General features: G+C 40.5%; 1 protein-coding gene across 1 annotated transcript in view; it reads left to right on the forward strand.

Annotated features, from left to right (window-relative positions):
* ADCY5 (adenylate cyclase 5) overlaps positions 1-22117 on the forward strand; it is a 204460-nt gene that overhangs the window by 108996 nt on the left and 73347 nt on the right. Inside the window, exons 2-3 of the mRNA XM_040068872.2 lie at positions 10581-10730; positions 15755-15876. Of these exons, the coding sequence (XP_039924806.1) occupies positions 10581-10730; positions 15755-15876 (272 nt within the window). The remainder of the gene's footprint in view (positions 1-10580; positions 10731-15754; positions 15877-22117) is intronic.

Consider the following 22117-nt stretch of genomic DNA (forward strand, 5'->3'; position numbering starts at 1 on the left):
TTGAAGGCATAGCTCATATTTGCCCCACCAGAAATTTTTTTTCTGTCCGTTTTCCTCATATTAGGATCCTTTAAATAATTGTAATGTATTGTTTTTAAAAGTTCAATTCTGTGGTGTACAGTATCCTCTTGGGGAGGTTAGTATGATATTCGGTCTATTTTAGGTTCACCTCAGAAAACCTATTCAGCTGCATAATCTCTGGTAATGATCTTGGGGAGTATAAAAGTACATGCTCAATTACAGGCTCAAAATTTTCCACTAGCAGCAGAAATTTGGATTTAGTTTCTTTATATCCTACCCAATTCCCAGCCAACTCAACTTGTTTCAATTGTCAGAATTCAAAGACACTTCCAAACTGTGCACCTCCAGGAAAGTGAGGTTAATTTGTTTAGTTCTGTTAAACAGTGGAATTTTTACAGTATTGTAATTCCTGTATTTTCAGTATATTCATCTTACACATTTGACAGTAAGAAAAGAAGGTTTAAGATCCTACTAAAATATCCTTTGCCCATAGGATATCTTGATTCAAGAATACAGCTTCCTGCCACGTCATTATGCTTGCAGAAATTAATGGCGTACTCTTGTGGTATGGAGCTTGGATAATGTTTTCGATACATATTCCTTGAAAATTTTCCTTGAAACGTTTTCCTTCAGATTCTGCAAAGCAATGTAAATTGTGACGTGCAGAGTATGCTGTGAAAAACTCACGTAGTAGCGCGTGACCGAATTCTGCTGGAACAGAACGAGGTTCATCTTGGCTGATTTACAAGCAATCATTTGGTTTGATCCTGGAATCGTGAGGCGTCCGTGTGCGCATTTGGGGATAGATGGAACCGAGGAGCTGAGAAGAAAGTGCAGGGTGGATAACAACAGGATTTACTGTGTAAAGGAAGGCAGAATGGAAGACTCATGAAGAGTGCAGTAGAGCAGCTCCAAAGACACAGAGGAGAGGGGTTGTGTGCAGTGAGGTGGAGGCAGGCTAAATGATGTTGTAATTTGTATTATAAACAGAGCCGGTCGTAACCAATGTTGTTGGGTTGTCTTACACTTGCCTTCATAAACAATTCTGAAGTGTCCTTTAGAGCTTCTCCGTAAAATCTTTATTATATTACCATAGACTTTTGAAATTCAGCATGACAAAGCTGAAGGCCAAGGAATGTGCCTTCAAGCTGATCATTGGACTCAGTTAAAATTTGATCAGGAATTTGCTTACTGAGTTTTTGTGTTGTTGAATCCAAATCTGCTCAGAGATCAGTATGCTCAGCTGCTGGAGCAGCCAGAGATGATAACAAATCTCAGACTTGTGTGCAACCCCTCTGATGCAGAAGTAAGCCCAGTTTGCCGTAGCAGCTGGCAAAACCACACAGCAGCCTTTGAGGGAGAGGACGTGATCCAGCCAGGTCCCTCACAGCTTGACTTGGATATTAGTGGTGGCTGTGCACAATCTTTGCAATCTGATGTGAATGCTGCTCCTTCACCTCACCTAGCGCGAGCCACTGCTTCAGTTCAAGAGTTTAAACTTTGCTGGTGCTGCTTGGTAAGTTTTGTTTATTAAAAATATATGCTGGGATAGGGATGTTAATAGGAAGGAACAGAGCTTGTGGGCAAGCTGCTCTGGCTTGATTTGAAATCCAGCAACAGAAGAAGAAAGGAGGTCTTTTTTAAATCAAAACCAAAATACCCATCTGTATTCCATTCTTTCTTCAATTTTACATTTCTTCCCACACAAACAAACTAAACCAGTCTAACTCACCACCTCCCAAAAACACACATTCTAAACGCTTGGGAAATAGTAGTTTTTATATCTTACAGACCATATTTAGGGCACTCATTTCTGCCTGCTGAGCAAGTGGAGAATGTTCCTTTTTCCCAGATAAATAAGACTTTCATGTAACTAGATAAATATTTTTGTTTTCCCAGTGACCTGGAGGTGACTCCTGTGCTTAAATGACGATGGAAGATAAGGGGTGTGATGCATTGCCTGTATCTGAGTCCAAGGCTGCCCGAAATATTCCCAGGAGCACTAAGGACTGGGATTCACTGTGACGGGGGGAAGCAGAGGGGTGTTTGTCTTCATGGTTTTGCCTGTTTAGTACAGACCTTTTCTCCTATAGCCATTGAGTGCAACCACAAGTCTTGGGCACTTGCTCCTCTGTGAAGCGTTTGCTGGCACTGTGTAGAGTGTTGGGAAAGGCAGCGCACCCCTGGACAGGAGGATGGGGAGGGGAAGCAGTGGCAGCCATAGAGGTGAAGAACTGGGATCCTGGGCTTCACAAATCTCTTCTGCCGAGATCACCTACTTGGTACAGCTGCCAGGCACAACCCATTCCAAAGGGGGAAAAAAAAGGCAGAAAAGCAAAGTAAACATAATATTGCTGCCACTATGGCTTAGATCAGTTTATGTATTCACTTGTTGAGTTAGTTGGTGTGCATTAATGGACTTTAATATGTGTTTCAGGGTAGCAGATTAATTATAAGAGAGCCTGATGAAAAACCTAGGCATTTGTCTTCTGTCCCTCAAATCCCTTCCATCAGATAGGGAAGGAAATGGGATATAAATGATGAATAAAGCACATTTCTCGACTTTTCTCCTCATTGATTAGAGCTCCCATTAGCTTCAGAGACGTTGTGCAGAATCTGGATAACCAGACATCTTAATCCAACTTCAATTACAGTATTTTTCTATTAATACCTGTTCCATCTTCTTATCTTACCAGCACCTCGTGTCTTGGGAGCACAGGGACAGGTGGGACTGGCATGAAAATAACTCAAACGTGATTACAATCATTTGCAGAACAATTGATTTTGCTGGAATATCAGAGCTTTGCCTAATTTTCTTAACTAAAGTCATTGTCTAAATTGCCGAAGCTATCGTGCATCTGGGCAAATTTTGTACAGTCGTCAAAATTATCTTGACATGTTTTTTATGGGAAGATGTTTATCCAATGACAGCTGTGAGTCATGCACAGAAAGTCTAGAAGCTTTCATCCACTTTCACATCCTCAAAGAGAAGTACCTAATGTTTCAAGGCCTGTTTGAAGGGCTTTTATTTTGGTAAGGTTGTATTTGGTTGCTGAAGTCTTTGTCGCCTCTGTGGATCAGAAATAAGCACACTTCCAGGGACATGAATTCACTCATGGTACAAATGCATTTTTACTAGGGTCAGGTCAAGTGAGCTGGAGGGTTAAAATGTTAAAAATACTGCACAGTATTGCTCATGAGATGTGTTTCAATCCAGGTCCTCCACTTCTATCATGTTGTTCCTTCTGGAGGATGCCGCAGCAGATTTGAAACAGGTCAAACTTGCAGCTTGTGCTCAGCAGAAGCATCTGGCCGGTGTTCCATCTCTTCAGATAAGAAGCCACTGGATTTCAGGGAAACAGCCTGTTTGCAATGACTTAGGTGGTAATTTAAATAAAAAAGCAGGGGGTGAATTGTCAGCAGGGGAAAGGAAAGGGGACATGTCCCTGTTGTATGGAGGAAGCCTTCTCCTAAGTTGTTTCAGAGTGTCACTCTTGCACCCAAGGGCCACAGGGTATTTCCCTGGAATGCCAGCTTCCCATGCAACTTTTGCCTTGCTGCACCCTTGAGGATCCTTGCCTGGAAACCAGTGCTGATTTGTAGCGTTTAAAGTATGTTAAGTGTGGAGATAAAGAAAAACTTGTTTGCCACAGAGATTTGTTAAGGATGGATGGCAGAGCCAGGAACCTCCTTCCGTACTGTTTTATTGCTAGGGAAGCACAGCACTTCCTGCCCCCAGGCTGTGCCACCATGCAAAGGATGCTCCTCTGCGATTGTGATAGAGTTCCAGGAAAACTTAAACACACAAATATTTCTTTTAGCTGATGTTACACCAAGATTTGGTTAGGACAATGTATTCTCTGCTTCTCAATCTTATCAGTCAGTAATGAAAGAAAATGAAATCCTAGCAGAAAAATTAATAAAACACTGATAGGGAAGTAGAATTTTTTCCATTTTATTTAAGGATTTTTCCTCTTGAGAAACTTCATTATATATAAAACAAACAACAAAAAAACCCACCTGTATTGGTAATATTTTCTTCTTTAATAAAAGTAGGATTTGAAGGTTTTAATTATTAAAAAAACCCCAAAGCATAAATACTGTACTCTGCATGACAGTACAAATATTGGTGGGCAAGAATGCACAGAAGGTTTTCAGTTACAACAATCAGTAAATGAATTAAAATTATATAGAATAAGGTGTGAAGCATTGCAATTAAGAATGCAGCATCAAAGATTTTGATATGCTCTGAAACAAGACAATTGAAAAATATAAATATCTTGATTTTTTGCTCTGAGGTATAGCGTATTATGTTTCCACATGCACCTATGTATTTAAAAGGTAAATTAGGTAATAATTCTTTTCATTCTAAATAAAGAATGAACTTATGTGTGGCAAAATACTTGTTTGGCTTTCCTCTGTGAGAAGAGCATCAGGTTTGAGAGATCAGTGTATTATTGGGGCTGGAAAGGTGAGATGGTCACTGAAATACACCGAATGGATGGCATCAGATTAATGTTTTTATCTACTGCAGTTCATGAACAGAGAGAGTCACAAGTGGCATAAGGGTTATTTTAGTGTTTTCAGCTAAAATACCACGTGTCACTCAGCAGATAACTTTATGCCAAATACAGAATCTAGCTGAAAGAGTGAAGTGGGCAACTTTTGCTCCTTGTAGGCTCAACAACCAGAAGAAACATCAAAAAAGTTTCAGAAGTGTCTCTGCAGAGACATTTTTTGTTCTCACCATCAGCTGAAGAGATTTACTGCGTATGTAGAACAGGGCTCTGTAATCCTCTCGAAAGAATTCTGCTACTTTGCAATAGTTCAGCTATGACTTAGGGAGGGATTTAAACTCCTGACACTGGCTTCAGCAGCGCTGCTGTTGTGTTAGAGAAGCCTTTGGAAGGCAGTGGCTGTGACTGGTTTTCTGTTCTGCTCAAGATCCAAGCAGTGGCTGCTGTGCAGCAGTGGCAAAGAGAGAGGGAAGGCACCACACAGCACCTTCAGAAAATTTGTTCTCAGGCTCTGGTGGATTGATGTAATCTTTGGATGCTGCAGTTATCTCTCACTACTCAGTAAAAGTACTTGGCATGTTTGAAATTGAAATCTCCTGATTTCTTCACTAGTACTTACACAGTTTTTTACTGGCCAAACACTGGGAGAAGACCATGTGACTTTAACTATTTAATTTTCTTTCTAAGCATAATCTACAAGTTTTCCCTATCTTAGAACTGTGCTGGCTGTAGCTCTGGGAAATGAAAGATGTTGTATATACAACACAAATACATGAGTAATTTGATCTTGGAGCCAGCTGATGTTGTCTTTCATTTTAATTTTCATTATGCCTTTGGCTCTGTAGCTGCTCCAATTTTTTTATTAGACAGTATTGTATAAAGAGGCAATAGAGGGTTAATTGCTGTTCAGGGAAGGTGTTTAAAAAAACAACACCAGCTATATTTTATAACAACAACTCTCTCATAATGTTTGTGCTTTTTGTCTTTAGAATTTATCCATACTTCCAATCCATGATTGCACATATTGGTGCAGCAGAATTGTCGTGGATAGTTGGAGCTTTTTTAATAATCATATTTTTGTTACATTGTTTACAGTAAGTATTCAAGATTTCATAATAATTTTTAAAGGTTAAAAAAGTAACTCTCAAAATTAAAGATAATCTCCCTGTCTGCCCCTGCAATTACTAATTGGACCACTTTGCCAATTCGATATACAACCACTTTGCCAATTCAATATACGAACACTTTTTTTGACTAGAAAGTCAGGTGTTATCTGCTTTTAATCTGGCTGTTGCACAGATGATCACTTTAACAAAAAATTGGCTACTGGCTGTGTATCATGAGAGTTGGAAAGCTGAGGCAGAGCGGTGTCACACTGGAAAGAAGGAGTACGTAGTTTGATGTTTGTTGCAGGTTGTTTTGCATGACTTTTTAATCGCCGTATATATGCTTTATTTCTCCTTGTGACAGTTTTATTGTCCCACAGTAAAAGCTTCAAAAGTAATTGTTTTGAAAACATGACCTTACAAAAATATCAAAACAATATTTTGATTTAAATGAAAAATAAATAGAAAACCAGAATACTGGTTAGTGGTGTTGGAAACTAAAGGGAATAGCCTAATGCTGTGATCTTAGAACAGAAGTTTTGAGCCTGAACTGCAATAGAAATGGATCAAAGCAGAGTAACTTTGGTCAAAAAACTTCTGGTTTTTGGCAAAAAATGAAAGCTGTGACTTTTATAATAAGCAATGATATTGCAAGGAATATGACCCACCTTCCCATGTCAGTAGCCAGCCTTGTTTGCCCTGGCAGAGGTAGGGAACTAACTAAATTTATCTCGGTGCTATTTCTCTTAAGCATGTTGTTGTCTCTTAATTACATATTGAATAGCATCTGGTGTTGGAAGAATTATCGAATAGAAACACAGCAGGGGGAAGTGTGGCAATATTGATGCAAGCTGATACTTTTTCCGCTGGGGTGGTCTGAAGGCTTTCTCCTGGGCGCTGAGATGTCCTGCTTCTTCCTCAGCCTGGCCTGAGGTGCCCAAAACATCAATTTTGTAACACTGGTGTCAGGCCAAATTTAGCTCTCAATTTTGATTTTGTAATACCAGGTTTTCATAACTCCTAGAACATGTGGAACTAAACTGTTTCCATCTCTTGTCTTTTTTCCCCTTCAGTCACCAGGGGAAAAAATTATTGAAAACAGTTTCCTGCGGGAGATTCAACAAAAGCGTTGCAGTGCTCTGTTTGTGCGATGAAATCAAAGCAACTGGAAACTGTTTTGTTGTCTGAGATTGAGTGATCTATTATTTCAGTGGCACTAAGGAGTCACAGTGGTTTTTGAAAAGCCCTCATAGTACATGGCTCTTCCTTAGGTACTGAATCACCTTTGAAGAGCTCTGCCTTGGTAGCACCAGGAGAGCAGCATTTCTCTGCCTCACACAGGTCATGGAAGAGAAAACGTGGTAGTTTATGAAATAGTCATATGTGCCAATACTGCAGGCAGGTTTAGTAGCTTATCTAGGGGTTACATGTAAGTTAAATGGTCTTTATAAACTATTGTTTTCCAAAATCAGAAAGGTAGGAATGTTCTTACTTTAAATCTCTAGTTAGGCAGGGGAAGGAAGGCAACTACAAAACAGACAGTTTTAGCTTTCATTGCTTTGAACAGCTCTTCAAGCACAGATTGTCTGAAATAGCTGCCATAATATGTTTTTACTTTTCAGGCCATGAAGCTCAGGGAATCAGATTTTTAGTATCTACATCATCTCTTTCCTCTTGGGACTGAAGCTGGTTACCATAGCAAAATGGCAAGGAAGCTGATAAGCAAGTAGTACCATTTGGCAAACAGGATATAAATTTATTTTGTTAAGACAGAGGACTGTGAAAAAAACTATTGCTCCTAGATTTTTTTTTTCCCTTTATTGTGTTTTAAATTGGCTGTGTAGAAGATTGTGAACAGATACTGAACAAAATTCTCTTGCTCACTAACAAGTGTGGCTGCAAATAAAAGGAGCGTCAGTTTTAAATCTCGGCAGATCTTTAATATTTTCACAGAAAGGTTACACAGTAACACAGATATTACACAGTGATTTCCACTCCTTATGTTTCAGGGTGTTCCAAAGATGCCATACTGTGAATTAAATGAGCTCCTGCTAAACAGAATAAATACAGATACCTATCCCCCTTCTACTTAAAAATTACGTTTCAATATAGTTTTTGTTCTTACTTGATGAAGCATGGTCATCTGAGTCTGTCTTGTAAATCAGTCTGTGAAGTGCCTTGGGTTTGTGTAAAGTGATGTTAGTGAGTGCTGGAAAGTTAAACTGCTTGGTGTTCCAAAAATGTTTTCAATAATGTCAATTCTGATGGTGTTTTTTGTACCCCCTGTCTTGGTGTCTAGTATGAACCACACGCCCTAAGAGCACAGCCTGACTCTTTAAGGCATCATCACAGCAACTCTGTCTTTGTGCGTGGACTCCACTGGGGGGACTTCTTGTTGGCACAACACCAATTTGTCCAGAAAGACCTAAAAAGAGCTTGTTTTTGGGACTGAGGTGTTCCTTTTTCTGCTGGGTCAATTCTTGATATGTTACCTGGCCTCTAAACCATCTGTCGTCTCCTGTTCTTGGTGAAAGACTTGAGTCCTTGTTTTGGGGATGTTTTTGGGGCTTGTGCTAGTGACTGTAAGTGAAGTGAAATCTCAGGATCTAAAGCAGAAAACTACTTATTTTCTTAAACCCTTCTTTGTTCTCAGTTTTATTCATTCAAAATATATCATACATTCTTATACCATTTTATAAGCCCTTACAAATTTTCTAATTACTGCGCACTTCCAGTTCCGAGGATTTGGGAATCTTGCTGTAATCTGGGCATGCAAAAGATGCTGTTTAGTTTTAACCCCTTTGAGTCCATATTAACCAGATTGAACTTGTAGGAGTTCTGTTCATTGGTTGAGAGTCTCAATCATGGAGTGGGAATCAGAGTAAATCCCAGGAAACCCCTATTTCGGCACCCTTTTAATGGTTTGTTTTGGGGTTTTTTTTCAATATAATAAGCACTGGCTGGAGGGTTTTTTATGCTAGGGGGGATTTTTGCCCTTTAAGAATCATCATTATCACCAAAAGAATACCATCAAATGCCCATTGGATGCAGCACTGGCTCAGGTTAACTGGGCAGGGTCTGGGTGTGGGTTGACTGGTGTCTGGTCAACTTGGGGGAGAGAGGTGGAGAACCTTGGATCTGGCAGGATCCAGCCAAGCTTAGAGCTGAGTGAGAAAATAATTGTGAAGGGAATGTGTGAATTTAGGATTGGGATTACTTCACGTCCACGTGTGTGACCTGCGTCTTCAACTGCCCCACCTCTGTGCGAACTGCGGGCTCTGCTTGGAGGGACCCATCTGCAGGGGTTGAGAATAATGTCATCCTGGAAAAGCAGCTGTCTGCAAATGCATCTAGATTGGTGACTGTCACCTGGGGGTGTCCATGACCTACAGGTCCTTGTGCTGTAGTGTAGAATGTGGGAACTCACTGCGGGACACGGCCCAAAGCAGCACCGGGGAAGTTGGAGTGTTGCCGTCTGCTGGCAGCCATCCACAGAGAGGAGTCCCTCCTCTGGCTGTAGTGGATGGTGTTGCTTATCTTGAGCTCAAAGACGAGGTTTTTCTGCCTAAGTCCTGTTTCGAGTCAGAGTTGTCAATAAAAGAATTGTCATTGTTCTTAGCAGTCAAACAGTTGGAGTAATCCCAGTCAGATTTTTATGGAGATGTTGTTGCTCTTGGGCTGTGAGTCTATGTTTGAGATGGGGACAGCTCCTCTCTCCTGCACAGTTGGTTTGGGGAGTCCTGAGCACCCCCTGTGAGCTCAGGGCTTGAGGGGTGTCCTGCAGCTCTCCTGCCCTTCAGAGTGGCTCCATATTTTCAGGGAATGGGCTGGGCTGGAAACTGCTATTTTTATTCTTCAAGTAAAAAATTAATAAAGGCAAAAGGATATATTTGGGCTCATTAGGGAATAGAGCAAAGATGTGTGTTATTAAGGATCATGGAGGTCTGACAGTCCTTCCCCTTGGAGGAGATGTGAGGTGTTTCAAATAAGTCTGTCCTCAAAGGACAGTGCAGCTTGTGCAAGTCTCAAAAAGTCCTACTGGGACTGACCTCTGTTAAGGGAAATGTTTACATTACACCATCAGAGCAGGCTTTGAGCATTTTGCTTGAAACAAATACCAGCAATGGGCATGAATTTTTTTACTTTTTTTTTTTTTTTTTTTTCTTTTTTAGTCGAAAATAGTTGGGAAATAAAAGGTTGCAACACAAGTTTTCAGCAAAAGTTATGTGACTGTTTCCTTACAAAACATAACACACATGGGAGTAGAAGAGTAACCTAGCTCTTCCTTCATGCTTGTCCAGCTGAAATATGCTTCAGACTTAGCAACTCATTTCTGTACTCATGCAAAAATGTAAAAACTTATGTTTTTATCTAGAAATACAAAATTTTCAGTTGGAACTAGATTATAAAAACTGCTCTGAAACCTTGTGAATACCAACACTCTACCTTCGGTATTTTAAGCACTATTTCAAAATAGAAGTTAATGTACCTTTGGAATGTTTTTGAGCCAGATATGTAGGTACTCAAACATGAAAATATTAGTGTTCCTCTGCCAGATGTCTCTGCGTGAGTTATAGGTGACTTCCAGTGATGGAGCAATGATACATTTTTAGATTGATTTGTTGTCTCAGTAGTTTCCAGATAATAGATAACCAAAAGCCATGGAATTGTACCTTTTATTTGTGAAGTAGTACACTGTGGAAAGAACATATATTTGAGGTCATATATGGAAGTTTTATATTTTAAAGACTAGAGAGGTAAAATACACTGGAATTAAGAACCTGAGGTTTAAATATGTGTTGGATTAAGGAGTCATGGAAGGGGCTGGATTCTGGCTGGTGCTTTGTTACCAATGGCAGTTTTCAAAGTGTAACCAAGTTTTTTTTCTCTCTCTCTTTTTTTTTTTTTTTCCCTTCTTTTTTTGTTTTTGTTGCAGCTGGTCTCCAATGTTCTCATCTTCTCCTGTACAAACATTGTAGGCGTGTGTACCCACTATCCAGCAGAGGTGTCCCAAAGACAGGCTTTCCAGGAAACCAGGGAATGCATACAAGCCAGGCTGCATTCTCAAAGGGAAAACCAGCAGCAGGTAAGAGCAACAGTTGGAAATAAGAAATAAAAACACTGAAACAGAATTAGCATGCAAATTGCTCCTGTAGGATGGGATTTGCAGGCTTCTTGCTTCATGAGTAATCCAAGCAAGAATAAGTTGTTGTTAGAGGATAGGATTTTTAAAGGTTTGAAAGAAAGCTCAGGGGTGTAGTTCTTGTCCACTATTCTGATGGACTTTTCCAGAGACGAGCAACATATCCAATGGCATGTGCTCTGTGGATTAAAATCCATAGTACACAGTACACAAAGAGTCTGCATAGTTTTCTTGCACCCATCATTGCTGCCAAGTGTTAAATGCAGATGCAACACACAGGCTTTGGACTGACGCTCTTTGTAAGGTCAAAGCCTGGCATGACTGTCAGCCAAACCACTGCAAAAAGGTAGATGTAAGGCAGGCAAGAATTGGTCCACACAACATAACATTCTTTGATGCTTCCAAAGAAGGTCCTCTTCCCTCCTTTCCCAAAGGTTCCTACCTGCTTACACTCCTCTCTATATCTTATTGTCTTCAAATGAATTGTATTTGCTCAAAAAGATCCTCAGCTTCATTGGTTTTTTGCTATTAAAAGGCCTCTTACTGCCAACATGCAGCTTAGTTGTCAGGATACTGAATGTATCTTCTGCCCTAATTCATTTGTGGGTTCTCTTGCAATGAATCTCTTGTGTCCTCGGAATTAGACACAGAAGGTCTTTTGGGGCAGTTTAACTATTCTCTTGCTAACACACATCTCTGACATAAGTACATTTCATAGTGGTCTGTTCAGTCCAGTTTAAAATGAATCATGAATTGGGACTTCCACTTATCCCTTGGGAGATATCTCAGAGCTTGGCTGTGGCTTTGGGAAGAGGTCAGGGGAATGAATCAGCTGGGGAGTCTTTGCCTCTCTGTGGCAGCTCAGTTTCATTTTCCTTCTTAGCCCACCTGCACGTATGGATTTGTGTTTTGGCAGTGTTTTGTGAGGTACCTCTGGCTGACAGAGCTGCTGTTCAATCCTTACTGTGAAATAATGCATACACGTGCTTCTTTGGTACTTTATGTATGGAAACAAGAGTCACACTCAAGACTCCTTTTTCCTTTGCAACAAATGCTGTCTCAGAAAGATGAAATGAGCAGCCACTCCTCCTTCCACACCTTGAAGTGGAGGAAAGGATTGAGCCAAGAGAATATGCCATTTTACTTATTGATTACAGCTCTGTCCTCCCTGCTGAGAGGCTCCCTTAGCAGCATGGCTCAGCTGCCTGTGCTGTGCTGGATTTGGGCGCTTCTGTTTCACAAGCAGCTCCTGAGAACAGTCCTGACAAATGCCCTATCTTGCTGCTTTTTCCTTCTCCCCCTCTCCAGGAAGTACTATACCATAGGTAAGAAAGCCAGGATGTCAGAAAAATATGGGTCAAAGCCAGTTACTGCCAAGTGTTCTTCAGTCCCTCCAGCAGTGACTGCAGGTCCTGGCAGCTGGAGACTCCTAATGAGATTATTTGCTGCCACAGCCTGCACTGACATTGATCTCCAGGTTCAGTTCAGATGCCTCTCTATGCATAATGCATTGAGATAAGCATGAGGTGACAGCAGACACAAATAAGGACGGCTCAGGTCACATCTGGGAGAGCCAGTCTCCAAACAGGGTGGAGGAAAACACAACTGCACAGCCCAACACTGTTATTTATAGTTGCTTGTCTTTTTCTGGAGATCGATGGTGCTCCTGTGTGCTGTTCTCTGTTAAAGGCAGGCAGATTTTCTCAGGCAAATGACCTTGTATTCTCCTTTATTAAGCATCTACCAGCACCCAAAATTAACCTGAAAGTAAATAGAAGATCCAGAATGTCCAATGCAGAAAAGAGATGACTTGTGATTTCATTACTTGAGATAACCTAGGACAGAGCCATAATAGGAATCAAAGTTGTATGCCCAGAACAAAACATTCTTGGATAAAAAATCAGGTGCTTTCTCGTTTAAGTGAGAGATGGATTGTTGGGACTGCACTGTCTTAATTCTAGCATTGCATGTCTTTTGTCTCTGTAAAGTTGTTCTCTCTTTTTTTATCTCAGCATCACTTTGGTTTAAAAGTAACTGTTACTAAACCTGAGGAGAAATGGATAATCTTAAAATGCTAAATATTCGTAGTGGTTTGAGGTCATCTTGGGAGAGGACTTCATAAATGGTTGAAATTCCTTTGCAGAGTCATTGTGGGAATGTGTGTGCCCATGTACACAAGCATCCATGTGTGCGTGTGTGAACAGAGTAGATCTGTGTTGAGCTCCTTCAGCTGTGTGCCTGTTTCAGAGACTAGTGCAGTTGTTCAATGTATAATTCAGTGGAACTATACTTGCATATTATTGCAAGTGAGAATTATATATGGATTTGCTCTTTCTTTTTTATCAGGTCAGAATCCTGCCTTGTTATACTTGTAAAACAGCAGTCCTAGTCGCCTCACTGGTGCATAATAAGTGATTTTACAGTGAGGGCTGCAGCACTTTCTAGTTATTGTAGCAAAATGAAAATTGTACTCTAGTGGAGACCCTAATTTCTCTGCTCCATTTGAAATAAGATATAGGGATTTTGTTGTTTTGAAGGCCTTTTCACGTGGCTTATGCCTTACAAATGCACTTGTTACAGCCTTCTGTTAGCTTCAGAGGTTATATTCAGTGATTGTGATGACTCCAAGCAAACAGAATAAAGATAATGCTCAGCTCTGTAACACAGTCAGCTTCCTAATTAGTAGCTGCATGAAGGGATGTTGTGCCACATGCATTTGTTTCACCTGATGAGCCTATCTTATTCCCTGATTGTTAGTTCAGAGCAGCGTTAGTGCAGCTCCTGGAGATCTCAAGTGTCTTGAAAATATTGGTGATTTAATCTGGCAAGTGCCTATGGAGTCAGGAAGAGTAGGGGTGGGGGCTCTCGAGTAAAAGCTACTCGGAAATGTAGGTGACAGTCTCCTGGAGTGCTCATTGCAGACACTCAGGCTCCTGTCTCTGTTTTGGAACAAGTAAACTCTCCATGCTCGTGCGCCCACAGGGAATGTTCCAAACCTGTGGGTGCCCCTGAACCTCCCGTAAAGTTCCAAGTTATTTTGAGGATGTGTAAAATCGCACATAAAATAGCAGCTTTCACACTTTTGAGGATGCCTATTAGAATATGCAAATGACAACAGTGTGTACACCATTTACTCTGGAAAGCAAACAAATGTGTTGTGCTTTTCCACTCGAGGCGTGCACCAATAGCTGACAGAAGCCCAAGGACACGTGCATGATTCATGAGCTGCTTTTTTAAAAAAAATGGATCTGTAACTGTTAGCACCTGCAGTGTGCTAGTGACAGTGACAGTACTTTAAAAAACAAGGATCTTTTCATGACTGCTGCAGTCTCAAGCAGAGATAGAAATCCCTCCAACACATCTTCTGTGTTATTACTATCTCTTCAAAGACTGAAGGCAGACTCAGTCTCTTTAAGGTGCACATTGAAGGGGGAAAAAGAAATACTGGGCAGTGCTACAGACTATAAAATGTCTCAGTGCATGCTGAGCACATTTTCAGTGAATTCATCTTCCTCTGGTTCTCCCATGGTTCCTCTCTCTCCTCAGAGGAAGAAATAAATGGTGAACTTTCAGTTAAAACTGGGAATTAGAAGCCAGAAATGTGCCTAAAACTGCAGTATGGGCAAGTGGTTTGGTGATGTGAGTACTTGGGACGGGATTGCTGACCCCTGTGAGTCAGGCCTGTGATTGAACCCTGCTGCTCCCCTTGTCGTTGAGAATTAATGAGTTGTTAGATAAGGCTGGGGACCTTCCTTTGAACCACCTTCTGCCTGTGTCATCAAGAAGGAAGGCCCTTTTCTTCCTCCTGCTCATTGCAGGGAAAGAAAAATAAAGGCAAGAGTGGCACAAGATTTTGGGATTCTTCAGCTATGCCAGAGCACTGCCTGCAGGTTGGACCAGAGCAGAGTTGATCCCAAAGGAGATGCTCCCCACCTTCGTGAACCATGGCAAAGCCTTTTGAACTCCACGGGGTGTGACTGGGAATAGAATGAAGCTCTGGGCAGAATTCTCAGGTGTGATTCCTGATATACACAAATGCATCCCCGGGGCACAAATTACCTGCATATTTAAATTCTATGATTTCTGTGTGAAATTGGCAACAAATTTAGAATAATAACAGGCACTTGTTTTTATGTGAGTTTCTAGGAAAATCACCAGGAAGTCATCATTTTGTCAATTTTTGCATACTCTGTTGGAACAGCTTGCAAAATAACGTTACAAAAGTCACACGAAAGCTACGATCAGTAAATAAAAGTGCCAAGTGAGGGGCAAAGAGAACCACAAACTGTTGATGCTATATGGTTATTAAAAATACTCTTGTAGGTGGGTGGGTGGGTTTATAGATCTTAATGCAATTGGGCATTAATAGCAGTTTAAAGTGTATCAGTATAATACATTTCATGCTGGTTTTATCAGGGCATTTCTACGACATTTTAGCTGCTAAGAGCAGGTTTGTGCCTGCTGGGGGAATGTGCTCAGATAATTAGATAAGCAAGGAAGGAATTTTAAATAGTGCCCAAGGGTGTTGAGGTATCATTCCTCCGGTGTTAGGTGAAGGAAGACTTGGTGGTGGTGTGCAGAGACTGTGTGGGAGGTCAGACAATGTCATGTATCAGAGTCCTTCCAAGAACGGTGCACGGACACTCATTGAGTTGCATGGTTCCTTCATCTGCAAGAACTGGCCACCATGAACTGTAAGCCCAGTGCATCTGGAATGAAAAATAATACTTTTTCCTCTAAAACTATTGAATTCTTGTGGGAATTCTTGAATTCATGAATTGTGGGGTTGGGAACAGAACTGCCTGTGACTGGTTAGGGGATCAGCTAGGGGGTTTATGGAGCCCAGTTTGCTTGGTTGTACTCATCTCTCACCAAATGGGTGAGTCATTTCTCCCCAGTAAGGAACAAAGTGTGTTTGTTAACTGGGCAGCAGGTGTTTTAATTGGTTCATCTGTCTGACTCCACAGGAGCGTCTCCTGCTCTCTGTACTTCCTCGACACGTTGCCATGGAGATGAAAGCTGACATTAATGCCAAACAGGAAGACATGATGTTTCATAAGATCTACATCCAGAAGCATGACAATGTCAGGTAAGAACAGCAGCCTGTCTCCCAGCCATGGGGGAGGAAGGACCCTCCCAGTGCTTGGCCCTGAACACCCAGGGATGAAAACATCAGCGATACATAATCCAAAATCAGTGGAAAGACTCTAAAGTGTCGCTAGCTGACTTTTGAAAGTTTGTTTATAGGGTGGTAGGAGGATTGCCTCATTCAAACACCATCTTCCTTTGAGAGACGACTTGAACTGATCTCTTTCCTTACATTTTCCTTTTTTGTTTCCTTTTTTCTTTCCTGGAGTAAGTATTGATGTTTTTGACAAGGTGTTATATTGGGAGTCAGCTATTTCTGGACAATTACAAGCACCCCTCTGTTAGGAGATGATGGAATACAAGTTAAAAATCGGGAACACTTCCCACAGGGTGAATTGCAGAACCTGGCTAAGGTCTAGATTTTCTGGAGTGGTTTCTGGCACCTTTTAATTACAAGCAGCCTTGGCACCTGCTCAGTCACCCAGCAATGTGTTGCTCCTTGGTCTACCTGGATAAGGAGAAGAGTTTGATATCCAATCTCTGGCAAATCATGCAAAATCAAACTCAGCTGTGTTGCTGGGGTAGTCCAGCTCCAGGAGCTTCTGAACATCTCCTGGTTCCCATTGTCCAGTTTCCCAGGGAAGAGGCAATAAAGGAGTGCTTCAGGCGGCTTGATAGCTTTATAGGCCGCAGTTGCAAAGTTTAACCTAATCTTAATGCATTTCACCTCTGCTGTTGTACCTGATCTCTTTGGAGATCCCTTATGTCTCAGCTAAGCCAGGTCCTGGAACTAACTGCTCTGTCAGTCTGTAAATACTTCTTTTGGGACACAGGGACTGGGGACGGAGAGCTTCCCTTTTCCATCTCCCCTTGCAACAAGAGGTTTTTCCTGTGAACTCCCTGTGTAGCCTTTCTCTCCTCATGCAGCTTTAGTGTATTGGTGAATTGTATTTTCTGACAGTTTATGCTCAACAAATAAAAGCGAGTTTGTAACATACTGCACCCTCCAATAGCTGACATGAAAAAATCCACATGAAATTCTGATGCATTTGAAGACATTGCCTTAGGATTGAGGGTAGCTGGGAGAGGCAAATGTGCAAGCAGAAAATTGGGACGTTGCTCAGTGTTGAATGTAGAGTCTTATACAAAACTTACTGAAAACAGGGCGAGTCTGTGTGCTGGCTTGGGTGGAATTCAGCCCTTCAGTTTTGCGGTTGTGACTCAGTAAAGAGATAAAGATCCACTATCAATACAATGGAGACAAAACCAGTATCAGAAATCAAGAACATTAATGGTTCAGTGATGAAAAATAAAGGATATGTGCACGGTGAGGAAGGGGAGGGGAAGAGGCCATCCACAGTGCCCTCAGCAGACTTTGTGCTACAGTAAATTAAGTTTTGTGTCTTCACATTCATTATTTCCTTAATGACACTGAGCTTGTTCAAGTAGGTATATAAATTTATTGTGATAGAAGCTGATTGTGACTTACTTTTTTTCCATTACTTAAAGGTCAACTTGACATTCAAACTAAGTGCAATTCATTAGCTATGCCATAAGACTATGGTATTTTAGTCTTCCACATCAATTTCCATATGTCATTATTTTGCAGGTTTGAAAGTTGCTCAGTAGTCAAATCTTAGTAAAGCTGATTATCTGTTTAGGATGATACTGATTTGAAATTTTAATTTATATGACTACACATACAGACACTAAATAAACAATAATGAACTAAGTTTGCAAATGAAAAATTTTAAAGGGGGAAGGGGAATCTGATGTAACAATTGTGGCTGGAAAAATGCACCAAAAATGGCACATGGCTGAGAGTACAGAAAGAGCAAAGAGCTGTGATTTTCAGCTAGGGCTGTGAAGAAACGTGAAAGGTGAAACTCAAATACATAAATGGGTATGTGCACCAGTCAGTTCCTGACGGGTAGCTAACAACACTTGCAAGCACTTAATTTTCACGTCTTGCATATTTATTGAATAATATAAGTATTTATGTAATAGTTTCACATCTGCAGCTTAAAAGTAATTTTAACTTTGTTCCTCATGGTAATGAGTGTTTAGGAATCAGGCCCTTCAGGTGCTGGCTATCTCCAGTGCAAAGGGACTTTAGGGTCTCAAAAGATCTTAAGAGGAAACAACTTAAATGGTATCTCCCTCAAAGTGTGGGCTTCATTGTCTGTGCCTGTGAGGTCCTAAATCAAAGCCCACTGAAATCGTGGAAAAGGCTGGAAAAGTGAGATAAGAAATAGGAATAAAATAGTGTATGTGCTGAGAGCAAATAGAAAATAACTCAGGAACATCTCATCTTCATGTACTTCAGGGAAATGAATAACTAAGTGCGAATATTAAAGAAAGGAAACATGATTTGGAACAAATGACTCATTTCACACCAGGAGTTCAGCACGGAGCCTTTGCTCTTGCCTGGGTGCACTGAAACCACCTCTAGTGGGAATGACTGTGGATGATTTTGAAGCATTTACGTGCACACAGAAACACCGTAGAGGGGGGAGGCAGCATCTCAGTGATGCTGATTAATGAACTGGCTGGATAAAAGCAAGCAAGCTCTTTACTTTGCGCAGGGAAATGCTCAAGGGGAAGCTTTTGAGATGAGAACGCTCCAAGCTATTCTGTTTTGTGTTCGTCACTATTCAAAAATGGCATAAGAGCTAAGTTTTTATGAGCTAAAGGTTATTGTGTCAAGGCAATTGAGAAGTATGTGAAGTCAGTGCAAGGGTGCTGTGCCCAGCCATTGAATCTGGCTTCCTGTTGAAGATTTATCAGCAGGAGCATTTCCTCTGCGGTTCAGACCGGTGGGAAGGTCTGTGTGTTTGCACAGAAGTGTGGGATTTCCCTCTCCATCAGCTGTATTCAGCAATTCTTTTTTCCCCCCATTCTCCCAGATTGTGTATGAAGGTAGATTTTAAATGAAAGTGTCATGGATGGGAATTTTTGTTAGCTATTGATTTAAAAGTTTGTCATCCTAATGCCTGGAATGTGACATCTTGATTTTTTACTGCATCTTCAGAGTGAGGTTGTTCTCCAAACCTACTGTCACCATGGAAATAATGAGACTCTGGAGGTTTCCACCCAGATGGGTTTAACTTGGGTCCTTTGAACTCAGGAGGCACAGGAGCGAAGCCTTGTGCACTTAGCCTGGTTTGACATTTTGTGTGGGAGAAGTGGCTTACTAAATTCTCTTCTAGACAAGATTAAATATTTTAATTTTCAGGAATGATTGGGTCTGGGCTTTTGGGACCACCTCTAATTTTAATTAAAAACCAAACCCAAACCACTCTACCAGCAGAAAACGTTAATCTAAAATTATGTGAAGTTAATGTGTGTAGGCTTTCTTTTCTAGTTTTAAAATGAAGTGTCCTTAATTTTACTGTTCTGCTGTTATATGCTTAGTTTTAGATTCTATGTTACATGTTTCCGGGGTTTTGTTTGTTTCTATGTTTTTAGAAAAAGAGGTTACACACTTCTTTCTTTCTTTTTTTTTTTTTTTTTTTTTTTTTTCCTGCTTGTTTAAGGAAAAAAAAGTCAATTTAAACCTGTGTAGAAGAGATCTTCCTCAAGTACCAGCAGTAAATCTGTAAAACATAGCCACGATCCTTTAATAAGGAGCAGCTCTGCTAAGATATTCCTTACTGTGGTACACTTCTCTTTGAGGGTGGGCTATCTCTCCATAAGGGAAAGATGATTTTTTTTAAAATGCAAAATAATGTGGTCTGAATGGGTAAAAGACAATCTTTTTTGAGCAAATCTTTTTATCTGGACTTCCTGCAAATGAGTTCATAATCTCCTGATTATTGTTATGGAAAGTAAAGTTCAGAGACTAATTTATCCACAATGAAAATATAATTTCCTGTAATTTTTGGCAGTAAAATTTGTTTCAGGATTATGTTCTTCTGAAAATTTTAATGTGGTGACAAAACAAAGATGCAAATGTTTGAGGTTAATACACTCCTTTTCAATGCACATGTTCAGAACCTTTAAACAGAGAATGAAAGTTTCCTGTCCTGATTTATTGAATGAGAATTAACTTAGACAAATCCAGAACCTCAGAGCATGATTTGACCTTTCCCACTTATGTGTGTGTGTGTTAAATATAAAGTCTATTGTCAAAAGCAATCAGGAAAGGAGTTCCCAAGACTATGCAAGTAATTTTGGGTAAACAACAAGGTGAATTATGTAACTAAATTTGTTCACGTTATCATGAATGAGATTATGTCTGATAGACAAGCCCTGAACTCTGCATAGATAATATTGTTTATCTATCATGCTTCCCAGACAGAATTTTAAGTGTTTTACATTACTATTGCTATTTATAGTGTTTTACTGCAGTGATAATGGCTTTAATGTTATCTAGGTTTGGCCAAATATAGTAATCTCTGTGCTATAAAAGGAGGCTTGAAGTCCTCTGTGAAGGGATAAGGGTTGGCTTTGTCATTGAAATTCCTTTGATGAACTGTTTCTAGAAGCTTATTTTAGGGCTGGCATCCAAGTGCAGTAAAAGTGACAGTTTCCTCTCTTCACCCCTTCACATAATTCTTATGAATCATGTACTTAACAGCATTAACCTGTTTGCAGAGTTTCTTAAACTTCTTGACAACTTGAAGTAAACCATTTGCAGAAATGAAACAAGACCATTTAATTTCAGCTTTTTAAATGAAAAACATTTGCAACCCGTCTTCTAATTTAATGACACTCTAACACCAAAACGTTCTCCCCTTTAAAATGACTGAATAGTTGCACTTTGGCTGAGTGTCAGGGTATTCAGACCAGCTGTGTCAACCTAACCTCTCCACCTTTTAGGTGTTGTGATGCCTAATTAGTTGCTTATGATGTTTTTTTAAATTCCCAGGTCGCAAGGTTCTATGGAATTGTGAACTATGACATTTGAAGAAAAATTCAACTAAGCAAACATCTTTTTCTTCCCTTCTCCCACTGTCCTCACACACAGGACATCCGTTCCTAATGTTTCTTGGTGGTGAAGGACTTATGCTCTCTAATAAATAAAATTACATTACGGCAGGTATAAATTTTGTGGCAGGTATAAAGTTATTTTGTGGATATTTTCAAGTATTTTCAAGCATTACACAATCCCCCACCTCAGCCAAAGTTTGTGTAGCTTTAGTTTCTCTGGAAGGCTTCATTGCCAGGAAAGGGCAGGAGCAGTAACTTTTTTAATATTTACTGTAATCCATCTTCCTCCTTGTCTCCTTTCCTTTCTGTAGGGAGGCAGAATGAAAATTGATAGTTTCTGTATTAAAACAAGGAGGGGCAGCATTAAGCAGGACAAAGCCCAAGAGCCACTTTTATCCATGTCTCGCATCCTTGCTGCTGCTCTCTGTGCCAGTCCGTGAGCTTCAATTTCCTCCCAAGTGTGTTGATGGGTTGGTTGCTTGGTGGTTTCTCAGAATCAAAGTTTGGAAAGACCTCTCCCTCCTTTTCCTTATTCAAGGCACGTGCCCAAGAGCTGTAGAAAGTTATTTTTGCCCGTAGGTGAGGGGTAATGTGGGTTTCATGTGAGTTCAGAGCATTTAATTGCTGTAACTTCTGGTTGAATCTGTAGGATGAGAAAAGTGAGTAGGAGGAAAATGAGCCTGCCCACGTCTTTCCCCAAATGACAGCAGTGAATTTTACCTAAGCAGGAACTCTCTCTGTCAAGAGCCAGCTCCTGGGAGTTTCACCTATGCCTGGCAGGTGTGAATCTTTGCTTTTTAATGTTGCAGATTTTTCTTTTTTCTTTCAAGTTAGCAGTACGTTTAAGGAAGTGCAGAGGTAAGTTTCACCCTTGGATGAAGGTGAAATACTCTGCTCTTACCACCACTAATCACTTCTCTGTTCCTAATCAATTTGTTGGTTTTGAGAGGAAAAAGTCACTTGTCTTTTGGAGGTTGTCATTCACGCTAAAACTCACGTGTAAAGAAATTCACTTACTTTGCAACCTTCATACACCTGGAGTTGACCTCAAAGCTGTGCAATAAGTCTGGGTGTTAATATTACAGGGGATGTTTCAGCCCAGGACCACTCCCTCTCGATAATAAATGTATTGACATTTCAGTCATGTAAACTTTGAAGCCAAAAAAATACAGCAGTTTTATATATTTTAGCAAATCTACCTCTTTGTGCGCGTGCACAGCAACCTTTAAGAACAAATACGCGCTAACTTGTTTAAGTATTCATCTCCTCTGTGATCTTCCTCTTTGAACTGGGAATATACTGTGATCTTG

The sequence above is a fragment of the Hirundo rustica genome, chromosome 7, assembly GCF_015227805.2.
Source record: "Hirundo rustica isolate bHirRus1 chromosome 7, bHirRus1.pri.v3, whole genome shotgun sequence".
Classification (NCBI taxonomy): Eukaryota; Metazoa; Chordata; class Aves; order Passeriformes; family Hirundinidae; genus Hirundo; species Hirundo rustica.